Source organism: Falco cherrug, chromosome 4, assembly GCF_023634085.1.
Source record: "Falco cherrug isolate bFalChe1 chromosome 4, bFalChe1.pri, whole genome shotgun sequence".
Classification (NCBI taxonomy): domain Eukaryota; kingdom Metazoa; phylum Chordata; class Aves; order Falconiformes; family Falconidae; genus Falco; species Falco cherrug.
This window is the reverse complement of record NC_073700.1, coordinates 69,228,262-69,247,767: the sequence shown is the minus strand read 5'-3', so window position 1 is coordinate 69,247,767 and position 19,506 is coordinate 69,228,262. Positions and strand designations below refer to the sequence as shown.

The following is a 19,506-nucleotide window of genomic DNA, read 5'->3' as shown; positions in this document are numbered from 1 at the left end:
ACAGTTTTTCTCCTGTTTTAAAATGGTGCATGCTCGACTCCAGCTGGCACCCTGAGTGAATGAACGGATGGAAGAGCCGTGCTTCCAGATCTGCAGCTCACTTAGTTTTAGTAAAAGGGATTTAAAATGTAGACATTAGTCTGATGAAATGAAGTGTAATGGAGAAGTAGATGATTTGTTGTAGCTCTGTTACGGATGTAAGTAGAGTTATAATCAGTAATTTGTGTCCAAAACCTGAGGAAAAAAATGGTTTAACTGTTGAAACAGTACTGTTTTGCCAACAGTGCCAAGTTCAGAATACCGAATGAACTTAGCCAAGTTGCAGCTGTAATGAGCTTTCCCTTATTAGTGCAAGGAGAAGAGGCAGAGCGCATCACTGTCTCTGGAGAGCATTGGCCAGTTCTGGGCTTACAATGGTACTTTTTAAGCAAATGAGTGTGTTCAGACATAGAACATCATACAGAGTCATGAAAATGGGCTTTACTCTTTCAGGGGTGTCTTCTTTTTGCAAGTAGCTTTTGGACAGCAGAGTGCAGGCGAGCACAGGGATGGGTATCCTGGCTCCAGGGAGCTCCTTTCAGCAGTGCTGCCCACAGCCATCTCCACCACAAGGCTGGCCTGAAGCAGCACAAGAGGAAGGCATTTCTGGCAGGGTAGGAGCACTGCGAAGCAACCGGGACAACCTGAAATAACTCACTTTTCTTTCCCAACCGTGGCGGGAAGGAAACTCACAGTTTAGGATTTAAGCTTTTCACAAGTGTGGGTACATTTATTTCTGTAGTCATCTTGGTGTGGCAGGGTGGAGTTGTCCCCATTTTACACAACCAGAGCTGAGGCACAATATGGTCCATTTAATCTGGGTGTCCATTTTGCAATGCCTTTGGCTCAGTTACAGAGCTTAATCAAATCTCTGTATAACACGTTATGTATGGTCTCACTGGCTACAAATACAGCCCTGTGTGCTTGGTTCTGCTGCAAATCACAGCAAAAATGCCTAGGCTGGCACCCAAATAGCAAGAGAAATGCTCTCTGGTAATCTCTGCAAAGTTTGGCTTGGGTGGGGACTTTTTTCATGTGCACAGGTGTAGAAGAATTATAGATGAATGAGGCAGGTTAATTAACATTGATAATACACAGCTGTGGGCTTGCTTCAGGGTCAGTGGGTTGGCTGATGTGGATAATGTGCAGCTGTGGCTGGTTCCTGCTAAGTAGTTAAATAGTTCTAAGGGGTATGGAAGAAGAGCACTGGATGAAGAGAGACCTAGAAGAAGGAGAGGGAGGTGAGAGAGAGCATGTACCCCACACCGTGCATGAAGGAGGGGGCCTGGATGAGGAGAGGCTGGCTGGAAGAGGAGCCTGGAGAAGGAAGAATCTGGATGCAGCAGGGGCAAGAAGTAGGGTGGGCTGGCCTGAAGAGGATGGAGAAACAGCACAGACAGTAGATGAACTGTTGAAACCTTGTGTGGATTGGTGGCTGTGCTGGGGCAGGGTGTGGGAGCTACTTATTGGAGTTAACCTGGTGTGGGATGGTATAAAAGCATTGTTGCAGCCAGCTAGTTTTGATAGTGCTGTGACACACAGGAGCTTGAGGTACAAAGTTAGAATTCAGTTGTGCCTACGCACAAGAGCGCTTGTGCACTTTCTCCTGCAGCCTTTTCTCTCATTCACTAGATGTCTAAATGTCACTTGCATAAATTACAGGGCCTTCTTCATTAGCCAACCTTGATTTATCTCTAGGATTGCTCTGTCAAGTGCATTGAGTCTGGTCTCTTAAGAAATGATGTAGTTAACTGAAGATTGTATACGCGAGAGAGAGCAAGTTAAGGAGGCTGCATATGTGGTAGTGTTCTTGTGGTGCTGTCCAAGTCTTAGAGACAGCAGAGCTGTAGAAGTAAGGACGAAGTACTTCCTGAAGGCCTCTAAGATGAGCTGGTGTGTAAGCCATGTTCAAAAATCCAGTTTCACGTTTCTTGATTTTTTTTGTGTTTCCTTATATAATCTTTGCTGTTTTGAATCCCGTTTTTCTTACCTCTCCAGAAGTCATGCCCTTGCTGCCTTTACTCCATTTGTCATCTGTGAGTGTTCTCTTCCCTTTACCCACTCAAGTGTAAGGAGGCTCTCGGTGACTTCTCCAAATCTTGAAAGAGGGGAAGGAGACTTTGGTCACTGCTTTCAGTTCATCATTGCTTGCTTTGCAGTTCTGTGCAGTCAGGCGAAGTACCAACATCTGCAGGGCAGGCAGTGAGCGAGGATATGGATTAACACAGGAATTTGCTTGTACTGGGGGTGGGACAGGTGGAAGCAGGTCAATGTGACACAACTTGGCTAATGGACACTGGAAGAAAATGTCACAGAGTGTCTCTGGACACGGCTTTGCCTTGTATGGGCTTTAAATATGGAAAAAATAATTTGCAACAGACAACTGTGTGTTTAGTAAAACCTAATAAATATATTAACTTGGATCTTCTGAGGAAGTTTTGAGTCAGTAATACTGATCCTGAGTCTGTCGTTTTCTATACAGCAGATACATATCACAAACTGTGAACATATATCACTGTCCCTCATTATCAGAAGCTGCAGAATATGAGCAATGGCCAAAACAAATCCAAAGTGAGCAGACGTGGCACACTCTTAGTTGTAACAGGCCAGTGGCATCAGGCATGAGCCTGGTGCAGTGCATTAGATGACCATGCTAAGTGTTTCAAAATGCTTCATTTTCTAAAAGCATGATGGGCATTGCAAGCAAAAGGAACAATCGTGGGTTTTGGACACCAAAGAATATAACTAAGCATGTTGATTAGATAGTGCAAAGACCAGATTAAAGGTTATATGATAAGAAATAAGCAGTGACTAAGACCTATTTAAAGATTAATTCATTTATGCACATGACATATTGAGGTCACATTATATTTTCATATCTACATGCATTTATGCCTTTAAATCAATTGTGCCTTTTCTCACTCTGTGATGTATCAGAGATTTGCACCCGAAATCTGAATGCCTGGTTTGTACATTACAGAATAGCTACTGCAAGTTTTTTCAGAGCTCTTTTAAGCTTTATTTTTTTTTGCCTTCACATTTTCTGTCCAGATAGCTGTTGACAGCTCTCTCTCCTAGGAGTTCCCATCATTCTTCAGAAGGGAAAAAGGTGTTTCTTGTTCTTGTGCTTAATACACAAAATGGTCTAATTTATAAGCCTTATGATGAATCGTACTTAAAGGAGCAAGACCGTGTGTTTTGCGCTTTGAGTTTGGTTTTGGCAGGTTTGCAGTATGCTAAGATAATCCTTTAGTGGTCAGGAAGTCACCCTTCTACACCAGCCTTTTAATGCAAAATGATTCAGCAAGCCAAATAGAAATTTCTTATCATGTCTCAGATTTTAATCTTTAAAGATATTTAGTGCAAAATAGTCACTAGTGTGCTATAGGCAGAACTAAGACCTCAGAGATGAGTGGCACGTAAGAACCTTGCTGCATAGTGGCCAGACATGTTCTGTTATCCGATCTACCTATTTGAGGTTAGTTATATCTGTGTTTTTCATTGGTGTAATAATGTGTCACCTTATTTTATACTGAGAAACCAAAAAGGCCATATAAAAAATGCAGCACAATTGTATAACACCTTCAGATTTTTGTTACAAACTGCACTAACAGTCTGTAGCTAATTATATGAACTTGATTTCCCTCCTCAAGCACAGCTTGTACATGATACATTTAAGCTGTGTAATTAGTGGTTCGGATAATAAATTGGTTTTCTATCAGTCTGTTTTGTTTATTACTGCTAATGCAATTATTGTAATGTTGGGCTTAGCAAGTATAGGAACTCTGTTATTTTACCTTGTGTTTTAAAAGCTATTTCCTATTTGTGTTGCATACCAGATGTCACACTAATTATTATCTGCAGACAGGAATGCCAACTGTGCTCTAAATATAAAGCTTTTATAAAAGCATTATGCATTAAATGGTGCAAGCTACTGTTATGCTCCAGTATATTAATACTTTGAAATCTCCCTTTGTTGTCTTAGGAACTCCTTGTAACTATGATTGTGAAACTGAAAACTATGAAATTTTCAGAATTGATCAGATCCAGAGATCAAATGCTACCTTCATTCCTGCTTAGCCCAGCTCATTGAAAATGTTTTTTATTATGGAGATGTGGCTTTTTCACTTACTGTCTGAGATACCTGTATACAAGTCTGTAAACAAAATAAAATTAATTCTTGTAAATCTTCAAACTTAGAGCAGATTTGTTCTAAAAATAAGCAAAATTTGGCCCACACTCCGTATTTTAAGTAGGAATTCCTTCAGCACGTGGAGTTTTATACATGGATTTTCATCCTTTTAAAAGCCCAACTTTTTCAAACTCTCAGCTTGTGTTAACACTTATAACTGGTGTTTTCAATCAGTGAGAGACTTGATGCTCTTCTCGCTTCAGTTGAGGAAGAGAAAGAAGAATGGACCAGGGGTAGTTTAGTGGAGTATGCCTGTTATTTCACAATTAGCTCATCTATTCAGTTCTGCTGCTACTGTTGGGGTTTTTACTGCAGGTGGACTTTGGATGAAAGGCAAAAGGAGAGGAAATAGGCTCCCTGGCATGTTCTGGGGAATACCTGCTGAGCCATATTAGTAAGAGTTTCCACAGAACACAGGACAGTAAGACAGTGATTTGGCTTTAGCAACCTCATTCTACCCGTTTTCTTCTTTTCAATTTCTTTTAAATCAATACGGAGCAATTAAAGCTATAAGTTACAGTGCTTTGAAGAGCAGTACGTTTCAGTGCCATGGTTCTTGGTATGCAAGGCAACTGCACTTAAAAGACAAAACTCAAAAATGCTAACATTTGTAAAGGAGCCTTTAAGCTTATTTCAGTGAAGCAAAACTTGTATTCTACTTGGTCAGAGAAGACTTCAGGAGCAAGATGGCTTGGGAGGTCATTCCTGTGTAAGTGTTTTTAAGAAACAAGAGTAACAGGCTTCACTGGTACCATATCTACTTATCTAGGAATGAAATGGAAGTGGGCACACAGTTTGCCCAAACCCGGAGTAGGGGTCTAACATGGAACTGCACGCTGCTGGATAACACTCAGACGCTTCCAGCCATTGTTAACCCAGATGGCAAGGCAAGCGGGACAGGCACCAGCTCTACTCATAGCTAGATGGCAGAGCTGTGGGTTTTTTTCTGGGAGTTTATTCAAGATGGGTATGAAATAATTTCATTTGTATCAAAATCAAAATGATGTCGCAGCAGACTGTCTAGTGGAAGCTGAAGTCGAAGTACGGCTGGGTGCAGATGAGTTAGCCCTAACAGGATAGTTTACACTGATCCTGACCCTTTACTCTTTTCTTCCTTTATTCATTTTTCTCCTAACAGAGAGAAACACGTCATTTGTTATAATTACATTAGACCTTCAGAAATGACTCATCATATTATGGGCACCAGCAGAATTCACCATCATGAACAGAGGAGGTTTTTTAACCCCAAATATATTCTTATATCTGAGTTATAAACCTTTGAAATGATACTGTTGTCTTAAAAATCTTGTAGTCTGGTAGTAGCACCAGTATCTGCCTCTATTACAAGAACCAGAGCTACAAATAAAAATTCTTGTTGTCTTAAGTGATGTCAAACTTCTGTAGAATCAATTTAACAAGCAAGCAAGACATTATTAGACATTGTCTTAAAGCTTGTCAATTGAAAAACTGAAACACCGTGAATGCAAAGGTTCCTGATCTCAAAAAAAGAAATGCGTGAAATTAAAACCAAATGTATCATGTACAGTGACGGTATCTGAAAGAGTTTGAATACCTGTGTGTGTACATATATACATGTATGAGCATATATTGTCTTTGCATAAATATTCACACATACAGAAGATACTATAATACTTCAAATTTCCTTCCTTTTTTATCTATAAAACTAATTGCAAATTATTTCTTTTTGTTCTTCTCACAGCTGAATTTTTATTCCTCTTGTGGGGTGTTTATCTCTGCTATGCAGTGCGGACAGTTCCATCAGCATTTCATGAGCCACGTTATATGGCTGTTGCAGTTCACAATGAGCTCATTATCTCTACTATATTCCATACAATTAGGCAAGTGATCCATAGATCTAGTAATTAACTATTTATCTTTCAGGTTTCATATGGTGCAACTTAAAATGGGTGAATGTGATAGGATGCATAATGGCAGGTCTCATAAATATTTAATTCTGCATAATTAAGTGATTATTAAACTTAAAACTGCTCCCATAGGATTCAAGAATATGTACAGTCAACTTGTTAATTGTATAAACAGGGTTTTTTTCAGTACAGCTAGCTGATATGTTCTTGGATAAAAGTTCAGTATATATGATAAATTAGATATAGCAAAACTATTGTCTGTCTTCAGTCATCTACATACTGCTCACTGGTTTGTATCCCTAGAAAAACAGCAGGTAAGAATGTTGGTTTATATGAACTTTTGCTGGTGTGTAACACGTTGGTGAGATGCAGCGCTCCGTTAAGATAACTGTAGTGGTTTGTGCATGAAGCATAGTGTTGTACATGCTGACATAAAAGATTGTTATGCATATGATGCTGTAACAGTAATGTGAAACGTGTTTCTTACTAAGTTTATAATGAGCTCTACATTTCATACTTCTAAATTACCAGAGTAGTAATACATAAATAAATAAGGGTCTTTGCCAGAGCTACATGAAAATTTTTATGCTGTCCCTACAGAGTACCCTGTAAAAATGAATTGGTCCTACAAAATTCAAAATAGCAAGATAACATGAATTTCATCTCATCCTGTAAAATACTCTTACGACTTTCTTCTGACATTCTTACACCTTCCTTTGCCTCCTGACAGACCTGATCTACTAAGATTTATTTTTTATTTCTTTTTTACATTGCTCTATTGACAGTTCAAATACTCTTCTCTGTTCCTTCATCTGTCTTGGAACTCACATTTCTCTCTGCCTTCTTGATGTTTGCTTCCGTGAGGCATAATATTTTCTGAGTAAACATCAGCAAAGCCAATCTTTCATCTCTGTTTCTTCCAGGTGCTCTTTTCCCTTATCATTGTTACAAAGTTCACTGCACTTTTCAGGCTTGCAACTTTTTGTTTCCTTCACCTTCTCCTAACCCCATATCTCAACATTCACAAACTCAAAATCTTCTTTATCCCCAGCAAAAACATCTGCAAAAATGTTTGAAGTCTGTATTTTATAGAAGCATTTTTCTTTTCATTTGTGATAGGTATAAAATTCAGTTACAATAGTTTTGAATTGATTATAACTAATATGACAGCTTCTCAGTCAAAAATGTCTCCCATTAATTAATTATGGTTCCTAAACCATATTCTGGGCTATGTTAGAAGATATATTTCTGTGCATTAGGAGAGCTATTACATAGGCTGCAAGTTTCTTTTAACGATAGGACAGGATGAAAGTAGTCTTGGATTAAAGAGAGGGGCAAAGGGGGAGATATGGCAATATAATACATGCCTTCTGAAGGAGACACAAAAGCATTAGGTCTTTGCATTTATCCTATTGAGGATCCTGTTCCTTCAGCCTAAGGTCTCCTGATCTTGTTCTTACTTCTTTAAGGAAAAAAAGTACATTTTGTATTGATGCTTTGCCCTGTGATACAAGCTGGTTTGTTGAAGAAATACAATGAACTGTTTAGGGATAGGAATGAATATAATGTAGTGGAAGCACATGATCCCTCTTGAGATTATGTCTATTTCTGTATACACAAGTCTTAATCCAGTCTCTTTGAAGTTCACATTTTTACATTATTTTTTTTTTTTCTTCTGTCTTCCCCACCAAGTTCTGGATGTAACTGAAAGAGCTGAAGTGTAAGACTCATATTTATGTGACATACCTGAATTGTAATGAAGTTGAAAGCACTGGAGCCTTGAAGGACACCTACTATTACAAGGCAGCTGTCCAGTCTGAAAACTGTTGAAGTTTGTATAAGATTGATGTTAGCACTAAGTAAAACCTTGAACTCTTTGCATTTTGGTTTCCTTTAAAAGTATTCTTCCCATTTCAGAAGCAGAGGATTCTTGATTATCTTCAGCATATAAGATCAGCGTAGCATGAAATTTCTGCATTGCTTTTTCTCTTGTATTACTGAGAAAAACAAAATTTATATGGAAAAAAGCTCATTTGAATATAACCCCCACCTCTGCTAGGTCTGAATGGTTACTACAAATGCTTTTTTGCTTTCAGGGATGTGAAGTGGCTACCTTAATCATGGAAGGGTTTCACACATAAAAACAAGGAAAAAGCTTTCACATAATTTGAGGATTGGAGCTGTTAAGGGTTAACCAAATCTGGTGGGCATCAGGACCTGGGAGCTTTCTTCCCTCTCTGATAGATGTGGCTGCTGCTGTTTCCATTCCTTCAAATAGGGGCACAGTCCTAGGTTCTCAATTCTGGAGCCAGTCTGATATCCACCTTTGGGGCCCAAAGACCTTGGGTCTTCCAGATGCAGGTCTCCCACATGCTGGCTAGTCCAGCCTGAAGTTTGCTCATGAATTGCACATACGTATATGCACAACATAGAGAGTGGGATCACATAGACATCAGAAGAATAATTTAATGAGAAGATAGGAGATATTGCAGTGGTCAAGTACAGGGCTCAGTCAGCGGCAACTTGCTTATATGTCACTGGCCCCTTTTACCCCTGCTTCCTTCCATGCTTGTTCTCCTCCCATCAACCTTAGCCCCTCCTTGTCTTCTCCCAAATGAACAACCCACCTCTCGTTACGTCTTTCCTGTTGGTCCCAGTTTTGCTGCATCTACGCTCATGGCATTTCTGGTATCATTAGCTAGGTGATCACTGACATGGTTACATCAGTACCACTGACCTTGCAAGTTCTGCTCCTCCAAAGGCCCCCCGTGCTCCCTCAGTTACCTGTGAACTTTGGCCATCTTTCAGATGACTCCCTGTGAAACCTTGCCATCCCTAACAGCACTGTCTTTGACTTCTGTTCACTTTTCACACTTTCTTATATCCAGTAGTTTCTCATGTCATCTGCGATAGTCTTCACATTGTGTTCAGTTAGCTAAACCTCAGGCCTGAGCCTCCTCATTTCCCTGCACACCTCAAGATCTACATCTCTGTAAGAAATAATTACAATATTTCATTGTGCTTATGAAACATTTAATTTGCAAAGTATTAAACAAGAAATTATGACTGTATTATTACGGCATATAGGCCAGTGTTTAATGCCAGACTGTCTGTGTTAACTAAAGCTTCTGCAAAGTGCACATCTGTGGACTTGGATAAGTTGCAAATGTCATTTCTATCTGAATGATTTTTGTAATCCTGCAAATTACAAGCCAGTGGTACATCCATTCATCCGTTGCATTGCTTGCCATTTCTATCTTTGGGAGCTCACTGAAGCAGATAAGCCAAGCATGCTGCAGCCAGCTTTAACTGCACCCCTTGTTCTACCACTCTTAGAAAGCTCAGCAAGGAATTGATTTGTTTGGGAAGTTCAGCCACTCATTTCCTAGCATTCGCAAGGCTCTCGGGCCCTGCAGTATTGAGCTGGGTGGTCCTGCAATCAAGACCATTTCTCTGCTTCCCATGAAAATGCATTTCAGTTCAGTTCTCTTTGATGGCCTATCAGCCACACTCTGTAGCTGCGATCTATGGATGTCCTGTGTTTATGAAGTGCACTGCAATTTGTCGCAGTACACATGCTTACTTAACCTAAAATCATCTGTTCAGATCCTTAATGTATGTAAGCTACCATAAGACAGTTCAGGCCAAAGAAGCTCTGGCGATATAACCCATCCAAAAAAGGCAGCTAAATAGCATGAGAAAGATGGAATAAGTGATATAATTTAAGGTCTGCTATTTTTTTTTATATTTCGTTTTGGCTTGTTTTGTTAGTGGTTGTTTTTCTGAGTTGTTTTGAAATTGTGATACATAGGTAAAGCACATGGATGCAATTTCTAGTCTGTATGAAAGCAGTACAGAGCAAAACCAGTTGTGTTTGGCCTCTCATTCAAAAGAAACCTAAGGAACATTAAACATGTTAAATCTAATGCACTGGAGAAAAGGCAGTGAATTGCAACCCTGACTTTTGTTTTCAGATTCATTCTTGCTTCAAGACTTCAGTCTGACTGGATGCTGATGCTGTTCTTTGCACACACACACTTGACTGTGACAGTCACTGTTGGGCTACTTCTGATCCCTAAGGTATTCATTCGAGTCTCCTGTCTCTTTTCTTTTGCCAAGACCAAGGAAGATAAGTGTTGTCATGCAAAAGCAATTCTGTATAAAAATAACAAGCAGCTGTTAGAGAAGGAAGATGTAAAGTTTGAATACGTTGCCTAAAAAGCAGTGTATTTTTTTATTTTAAAAACTCTTCTACATTTTTAAAGATTCTTTCAGCTTTCAAATTCCAGGAGTTTAAAGTATTGAAATTTTGACATGATTAGTACAAGAAGGAAAGAATTCTGCCTAACGATGCTTATTTCAGGTATTTGGGTGACTATGCTGCTGCCAGAGTTAGCTGAGATCAGGCAAAGAGTTTATGTGAGGGGACAGAAAAACTGGAATGGATGGCTAAGTAAAACTGGAATGAAGAGGTTGGACTGGCTGTGAGATAGAGAGGTTGGGATATAAACTTGGCAGGTGTTACAGGCTGAAGAAGGAGAGCCCTTTGCGAGTCAGAGCCTGGGATGGACAGATGCTGAGTACCAGGAGGGGATGTGGTCCATGATATGGAGCCAGGAACAGTGCTGGGTAAGAAGATGGCTTGTGGGGAACACAAGAAGATGGAGGATGACAGGAGGCAAGCAAGAGAAGAGAAAGTGCTGCAAGCACTGCAGCACACCTCCCGTCAGGCACTGGGAGCGAAGTAACAGTATGTCAGTCTCACCAGGGGCTGCAGAACCACAGGCAGCTCCACCTGTCCCTAGCAGAAGTCCACAGGGTTTGAATGGAGCTTTCTGCTTAGCCAGTACCCCAGCAAAGCAAATGGTTTTATAATGGCTTTTGAAATGACCAGTAGTATTAATCAAAAGGTCAAGAGTCAAAGAGAACAGTAAAGGTGAAAGCTATATATAAAGGAGTAACATTAAGCGGTTCAAGCAGATACAATTTTCAGGTTAATGAAGCTGCTATTCCGATCTTTTGCCTATGTGTCAGAACAGGGCATGCTGGTAACTGTCAAATACACATACATTAAACGGTCAGAACAAGGGAACACATTGATGCAGCCTGAATACTGAATGACCTTGTCTTATTTTAAATTACTTTTCTGGTCTTTAGCACTAGTCTTATTTTCTATTTTTTATTCATATACTTTATTACGTATCTACAGAGATGTCTTTCCATGTTTATTATCTGTTTATTATTATTATCTGTGTAACGCTGCACAGACTTTTCTTCCAGCAGACCAAAGAGTTCAGGGGATTAAGAGAACGTCCATGAGGTTTAGTTCCATTCATAAAGTCATGAGGCCAGATAACTGTGTGGACAATCGAAACTGTAGTTGAGTGAATCAATATGAATAAGAAAACAGCTGACAGCCTCTCTCCAGCTCTTGATCTGAGCATTTGCTAAAATTTAGAAGAGAGAAATTAACTTGTCTCATTTTTCATTTGTTTGTTTCTTCCGTACGTGCCCCCACCCACCCCACCTTTTTTTTTTTTTTTTTTTTTTGGCACCCTATCTCTTCCTTTTCAGGGTCAGGATCTGAAATGGGAGAATTGCTTTTTGCAGAATTATTAAACTGTATGGACTATAAAATACAGTCTTATGGTTTTAGCAGCCTAATTGGAAATACTGGCTGAAAGTCTATTTCCATACTATCTTAAGTTAAATGCAATTTAAAGAGGTTCAAATAAGTATCAAAATAAGTGGGTTTTTTCTTTATGCAATTATCTAAAATTTTTCAAGATAAACTATCATTAATAGGAGTTCCTTCGATACAATATTGATATTCTGTAAGACACTGCCAATGATGCCTATAGCTGGTGTTTCAAGTTCAGAAGATCCCAGGAAATCCACAGAAGGATAATTGTGCCATAAAAACAGTTGATGTAAACTCTTACAGTGATGTCAAAGTAAACTTTTGCACTGATGGCAATATCTTTTTTATTAATACTTGTTGCAGTTTTCTCATTCAAGCAATAACCCAAGAGATGATATAGCTACAGAAGCTTATGAAGATGAGCTTGATATGGGTCGATCTGGATCCTACCTGAACAGCAGTATCAATTCAGCATGGAGTGAACATAGTTTGGATCCTGAAGATATTCGGGTATATATAACTCATTTAAACAGCGTTTATTTTCAAGAACAACACTTTTTCCTACGAGTAAATTCTGAATTGCATCCATTTGACTTTTTTTTTTTGCAGATATCAGCCGAAACAGGCCAGCTTAGGTCTCTCAGTGATTGTAGTATCATATCATATAAAATCTCCTGGAAAATACTCACTAGTGTGAAGAGATGCTGCATTACTAGTTGTAGCAAAAGTCATACTGGAGGCTAAAGAGGAGGAATCATCCACAGCAAGAGCTGTATATCAGTTTACATAGGCTCCTTGAATTACTTTGCAGTGCGAACACCATTTGGTGTCAGTGTGATTTTTACCTAGCATATACATAACTATACAGATAAAATTTACAGAGGAAAAAATACTTTGTTCCTGTCTTACATAATAGAAGAGCTTATGTCCCCAGAATAAAGAATAGCTTTAGAGTTCAGCAGGAAAGCATATACCAACAACATTGTCAAATCTGAAACATACAGCATGAATGTATATGAATTGTGCATGCTGAATGATGCACAGCTATGGAAGGAAACAAACATGTTTGTGCACAAGGGCTGAACTTCTAAAGTGGAAAAAAATGGGATTCAAGTTGATGGAGAAATGGCATATTCAAGAATTAGAAAAGACAGTGAAATAAGTTTAGTGCCAATTTTAGAGCAAAGGCTAATGCGTTCGTCAGGCTGCTTGTTTGACTGTACTCGCTCTGTACATACTAGTTTTGCCATTCACTTTGCTTTGCAGGATGAGTTGAAGAAACTATATGCCCAGCTTGAAATCTATAAAAGGAAAAAGATGATTGCTAATAACCCACATCTTCAGAAAAAAAGGTGCTCTAAAAAGGGCTTGGGGCGCTCAATAATGCGACGTATTACAGAAATCCCTGAGACAGTCACGCGACAGTGTTCCAGGGATGAGAAGGACCTGATGGAGCATGGTGCTGTGAAGAACATGACCGCACTGAGAAAGAACCCACAGGATTCCACAATTTCTGCAAAGCCAAAAGAAGAGACTTCGAAAACCAGAGTCTTTTCCTTAAAAAAGTCCCACAGCACTTATGATCATGTCAGGGATCAAACAGAAGAACCGAATAGCTTAACTACAGAAAGCACAGAAGTTATAGCTGCTGAGAATTCACTTCTGGACTCCTTGAATGGTAACAAATTAACCAAAAACCCTCCTGAAAAAGTTGAAGCTGTCTCCACTGAATCAGTCCCTTTGGTGTGCAAATCAGTAAGTGCACATAACTTAAGTGCCGATAAGAAGCCTCTGCATCCAAAAACATCTGTGTTACAAAAATCACTCAGTGTTATTGCTAGTGCCAAGGAGAAGACTCTGGGACTAACGGGTAAGACACAAAGCCTAGAAGAAAGCGCTAAATCTCATAAATCTCAGCAGAAGGCTAAGGAGGCCAGCAAAAAGCACTCAGCCTCTGATAAAGGGGAGCATAAGGATTCCCACCGGAAGAACTCTACCCACTCTGAGGAAACAAAGAAAACCCATAAATCTGGAATTATGAAACAGCAAAGGGTTAGTCAGACACCTGCAAATCCAGACACAGGCCCAGGTAAGTCTCTGCACAAGGACAATTTCGACATAGGAGAAGTTTGTCCTTGGGAGATATATGACCAAACTCCTGGTCCTGTGCCTTCTGACTCTAAAGTTCAAAAACATGTGTCTATTGCTTCCTCAGAGCCAGAGAACAACCACCCTTCCCAGCCAAAGGGGAAGACTCATCATAAGCTGAAGACACCTGAGGGGTATCAACAGTCAAATCAAAAGAGCTCAGAGAAGGTGGAGGCAGCCACTCAGGAGACGCAAGAGCAGCAGGTCTCTGAAAATGAGAAAAAACAGTCAAATTCCAAGTCTCAGGTCTCCCCTGGGCTGCAGTGTGAGAATGTTAATAAATATACACCTAATACCTGTGCTGGGGAGTGGGAGGAGCTACCCCAGAAAGCAGCAGAGAAGGAAAACCTCAATAAGTTGGCAGAACAGAAAAAAAATGCCTCTTCTGAAGGAAATGTGCTTTCATCTGACTCCCATAAGCCAAGTAGTTACTCGCAGCAACCTTTAGCATCCCGTGCTGAAGTCTGCCCTTGGGAGTATGATACACCAGATTTACCAAATGCAGAAAGAAGTGTAGCTTTATCAAACACCTCTGCTATAAGTGCAAATAAAATAGCAACACCTCGAAAATAAGAGGCTTTTGGACTGAGGAGAGTAGCAACTTTGAGAAGAAAGACAACAGGAAAGACAGAGGGGACTTAGGCCAAAAGGATCTGAAAATTCCTAAGGAGCATCACTTAGATCAAGGAAATCAGCACTACAAATAAGTAGGAGTTTAACAAAGTAAATTAGCATTAATGTTGTTATTATTTATTTGTTGAGTGCCAACAATGTGATTAGCAGTGCCCAGGATATGGTCCCTGCTCCAAGGATTTTACTGTGTCAATGAAAGAAACCTGCCTTTGTGAAATCACTTCTCTTTTAAAAGAAAAAAAATGTAGTGGTAACAAACGCACAGTGTAGATCTTAACTGAATTATTTCTGAATGCCGCAACTGGCTTTAACTTGCCCTTGGGACTTTAAAGATCCAGCAGAAGTAGGGCACAGAAAATGTCCTGATGGTAAAAAAGGGGTATCAATGAGCAGCTTATTAAAATGACGACTTTTCACTTTACGTATTTAATCTAGATAGCACTACTAACTCAATGCATCCCAAAAATACATTTTATATAATGGTTGCTCTCATTTTCTTATTACTGTGTGTTTAAGTACGTTGTTGTGTCTCATATTAAAGCATTCCAGATTGTATAATTTTTGCAAATAACTTTGATATTATGTGACACAACAACACATTTATGCAGTCTGCATATACTTTCTTCTAATTGCAAGTTAAAATACCTGCTGTAGACTTTTTTGTTTATATATAGAATTGCAGTAATCTTTCACTGGCTATGGAAGCCGTAATTCATATTGGAAAATTCCTTTGGGCTTTGGAGATTTTCTTTTTTTCCTTTCCTGTGATTTATATAGTGGATTTTTTTTTGTTTACTCTCTGTTATTTAAATTTATAGTTTGATACTGTATTATTCAGGGGTTTTATACGCAGTAAGTTACTTGTTATGCAGTTCCCTGTTAATGCTCATAGACTTGTTAATAGTGGAAATTCAGTCGTCTTAGCTGCATATTCTGGTAAGTCTTAGGACAACTTATCTGTTGTTTGTTACTAACTGGAAAATATCATCTAACAAACCAGAATTCTTACTTTAAACATCGATGGTGATGATCTTGTCCAGTATTTCGTATCTTGCTAAATAAGACAAGCAAGAATGACAATGAATATACCCCAGAAATGGATCACCTGTTTTACTAAAATCAGAAAACTTTGGGAAATATATTAGCTAGCTCATATAGAACAACAGTGTACTGTTTATCACTGTTGGCAAACATCCAAAAATTAGCCTTTGGAGTGAGGAGAGAAGCTCAAAATATTATACTTCCCCCAAATATGCAATTGTGAGAGGTAGTGGGAATAGAAATGATGGCATCTCTTTCCCACTCTCCACAATGCTTTGATATTTTTTTTTTTTATTTCTACATACATTTACAATAAAAGTTAGTGTTTAATACAGTGCTAATTTTCAGTAATAGCTACAGTCCTCATCATGCATATAAGCTTAATTCATAGATGGCCCATTCACAACTGTGAGTCTTAGTGATGGTTCACCATCAGGGCCTGAGGACATACTGTAAAGATTCTGAGGAGTATCGCTAATAACAAAAACCCCTCAGCCATCTACATGCAATACCAGTAAAGTGCTATTCGCTAGAATTGGCTATACATACAGTGCTTCAAAACAAAGACAGCTCAGTCCTAAAGAACTTGTGCAATTTGAGAGAAGTGATGTGATTCAGTGGAAGAACATGAAATGAGGATGATTGACTAGAATGTGTTGTTTAATATATATATACTATATATAAAAATAGATATTTATATATGTTTGATATATATATATAATGCCATATCTAATACACACATGCACATACACGTATGTAGTATAAACTGGTTTTTGTGGCATCATAGAAAAAGTGGCTTAAGATAAAATGCAATGAGCAGAGGGACTTAGACTAGCTGGGTGTGAGAAGGACTTTTTTCGTCCTTTAAAAAGGACAGGAGTCTATGGGCATGTCTACACTGACAGATCAAGATGGATCTGATCTTCCTACTGCCTTTGCTAAGCCCAAACCTGGAACATGCTGACACCTGAGCCAGCTGGGGACAGATCAGCTCGGGTCTCAGTGCTGTCTAAACACATTGGCCTCACTCATAAATTCTGCTCATTAGTTCCAGATTAAAGTGGCCGAACTGCCCCAAACAACCTGGTTAGCCTGGATGGTGCTCAGTTCCACCATGGGGACGTGCTGACTTAGGTCTTTGCTAACCTGGCCTTGGCTGGCTCTCCCACCCCTCTTTATTAGGGTGTAATTATGGCCTAGGAGATCTGGTCTTTGCCTTCAACTCATTTTCTGACTGGGACTCTTAGAACCCAGCATCCCTGTTCACCTGTGAAAGGGCATCAGGCATATAAGTCTAGATGCTTTGGACATCTGTGCAGCTGCTTTGCACACACAGTGCCAGTGGCATCCTACGTGCAGCCCAAATCCAGCTTTCTGGTTAGTGTGGAAAAGACTGAGGTTAGACCCAGTGTGCCCAGATTCTCCCTTCCCTGTCCCAGACACTCGTGAGATTTGTCAGTAACATTTCTGTCAACTTCAGTGCGATTTGATCAGCTTTCCAGAAAGAAGGTAACCCTGAATTTTCCTGCATGGAGTTAAGTGCATCCTGGGAACACAGCTTTCTGGGAGTCCTCCAGGAGCACGCTGACCCTGTGTGCAGAGAGATGCACAACTTTAAACCTGCTGAGTATGGTGACCACCTTGCACCTCTTCTACCCCTGAAAGGAGGTTCTGCAGCCCATCTCAGCAGCGGTTTGTGTGAACGAGGGAGGGGGGGAAGGCTTATGGCAGGTTGCCCTGACTCACTAACGGGAGTCAGTGCTTTGTCAGAGCCAGGTGCTGAGGTTTGAAGTGGGCATCCCTGGAGGAGTCATGAAAGGAGATGTTCGTACGTACTTGCCACCTCTAGGAGACAGTTGCAAGGAGCAGGCACCAGCCATGGTGCCCTCGTTCATCTTGCCCTCCATGCTTTACCTTGGGGCTGAGCGAGGACATGCTGCCCCTGCCCTGCTGTGCAGCAGCTGTGTCGGGGTGCAACGTGCACCAAGGGCAAGGGAATCCACATCGGCAAAGTGTCCACACGGTACCGCTGCCCCTCGCATCACTGGCAGGATCAAGTCCTTCATGCATGACTGAGTCTGTGCCACTACTATCTACAATTCCTTGCTCAGTTTCTTTTCCCTTTCTGTTTTTCAAATACAACTTCATCAGAAACAAAGCCCATTCCTTGGCTGGTTTAAAACAGCCCAGCTGCATGGCAAGCAAAAGAATGGTGGCTGGTTTACCAGGGAAGGCACTGGCTTGTAAATTATTTGGTTTTGTTTTCTTTCGCCCTGACCCCTTCCCTCACTTCTTAAAGAAATGTCTGTTGTGGTTCTTTAGGCTTGTTGTAGTCACATCACCTAAGACTGATACAATTGAAGAACTTCCCTTTAGAAACAACAAGGCTTTCCCCAGTTTATTTAGCAACTGAAATTTGGGCTACACATTCAATTGGGACTTTAAATTATTTCACGCTTAAGAAAATGAGGGGCCAAATTTCACTCAACTATTCTATTTCACTATGATGCTGCTAGAAACATTGCTTAATAAAGACACACTAAGTTAGACATAAATAATGTTCTGTGTTTCATAGATTTTTCTCCACCAGCATATATTGGCTAGATTGCTTAGTTGTCTTTTTCTGGAGTTTCATTGTCATTATTCAGCCAAGAGAAGTGCAACTCTAGAATTAAGATGTTTTCTAGCAGATCTGTTAGGAGAAAAGATAAACACTAAGGTCACAAACATTTGCTAGGTTGTCCTTTTAAATGCATGTGCAAGCTGCATTTCTCCTTTATTTCTAAGCCATGGTTTATAAACAATTAGATTTATACCAACTAGACTTGTATAATTTATGCAAGATTATATGCTTTAAAATATAAATCAGTACACACCTATCATCAGCTTTAGTGGCATCACAGACCTGAAACCAGACAATACTTTTCTATTTGCTCTCCTTAGGCTTTTGCATGCATATGACAACAGGCAGGCCTGAGAAAACACTGCCTTTTGACTTTTAACATTTTAGCTACTCCAAGTTGTAGAATATATAAAGCTGTAAGTCTCTTCACTTTATAATGTGGTTCTTATAACAATGTTATCTGGCAACCAACAGCATCCATCATGAAATACTTGATAGATTTATGTTGTAATGTGTTGCAGCATGTAAATAATGTAACTTCTCTGCAATAAAGCACATTTATATTAAATTTGTCTGCAGGCTTTTGTGTTGTGATTTCCTGAAGTCATTACTGATCCAAACTGAACAGTTTTCTCATCAGTCATAAAATAACTAACAGTGAGTTTTACAGCTTATATGATCTGATCATGTCATTAGCATTTTCCAGATTTTCTTCATGTTTTCTTGATAGCAACCTTTAGAGTACATGTGTTCTGTGTTCAGAATTTCAGGTTAAGGAAATAGCTGTCTTAGTGGCTGCAATTTTGAGATCAAAACTGTAGGGTCCATGCTATGTTCTCCTGAATTTAATGGCAAATACAATGCTAGAAAACATTAGGAAATAAATAGATAGCATTTTATGATGTCATTGTAAAATCCTGTAGCTCCTCTGTAGTCTATGTGTGCATGCCTGGATTTCTCATCTAAATTATATGTCTTAACAGATACAGAAAATGTGCAAAGAATCATAACAAAGATGATCAGAGACAGAGAATGGCTGCTGTGTAAAGGGTGACTAAATCAACTGCAACTTGTTTAGCCTGGGAGAGATGACTGAGAGAGGGTCCAAAGGGAATTAGGAAACTGGTATTTGGTGGGGTTTATCATGCAGGAACTACAGAACACCCAGGGTGGCCATCATGCAGCTGTTTAAAACAAATGATGTTTTCTTCTATGTGTGTCACAAAGAAATTGTGGAGCTGAGTTTCACAGATTGCCGTGAATCCCATGAGTTCAAAAAGCATTGGAGAGGTCATGGAAGAGA

At 39.6% G+C, this 19,506-nt stretch overlaps 1 protein-coding gene across 2 annotated transcripts in view; it reads left to right on the top strand.

Annotated features, from left to right (window-relative positions):
* GPR158 (G protein-coupled receptor 158) overlaps positions 1-18,761 on the top strand; it is a 209,959-nt gene extending 191,198 nt beyond the window's left edge. Inside the window, exons 8-12 of one of the 2 annotated variants that reach the window (XM_027799290.2) lie at positions 5,952-6,090; positions 10,092-10,197; positions 12,122-12,268; positions 13,025-13,847; positions 13,974-18,761. In XM_027799290.2, the coding sequence (XP_027655091.2) occupies positions 5,952-6,090; positions 10,092-10,197; positions 12,122-12,268; positions 13,025-13,847; positions 13,974-14,479 (1,721 nt within the window). In that variant the 3' untranslated portion in view covers positions 14,480-18,761. Of the gene's footprint in view, positions 1-5,951; positions 6,091-10,091; positions 10,198-12,121; positions 12,269-13,024 lie in introns of both variants that reach the window. The other variant, XM_055709593.1, reaches the window with a different exon arrangement.
* The last annotated feature ends 745 nt before the right edge of the window (positions 18,762-19,506 follow it).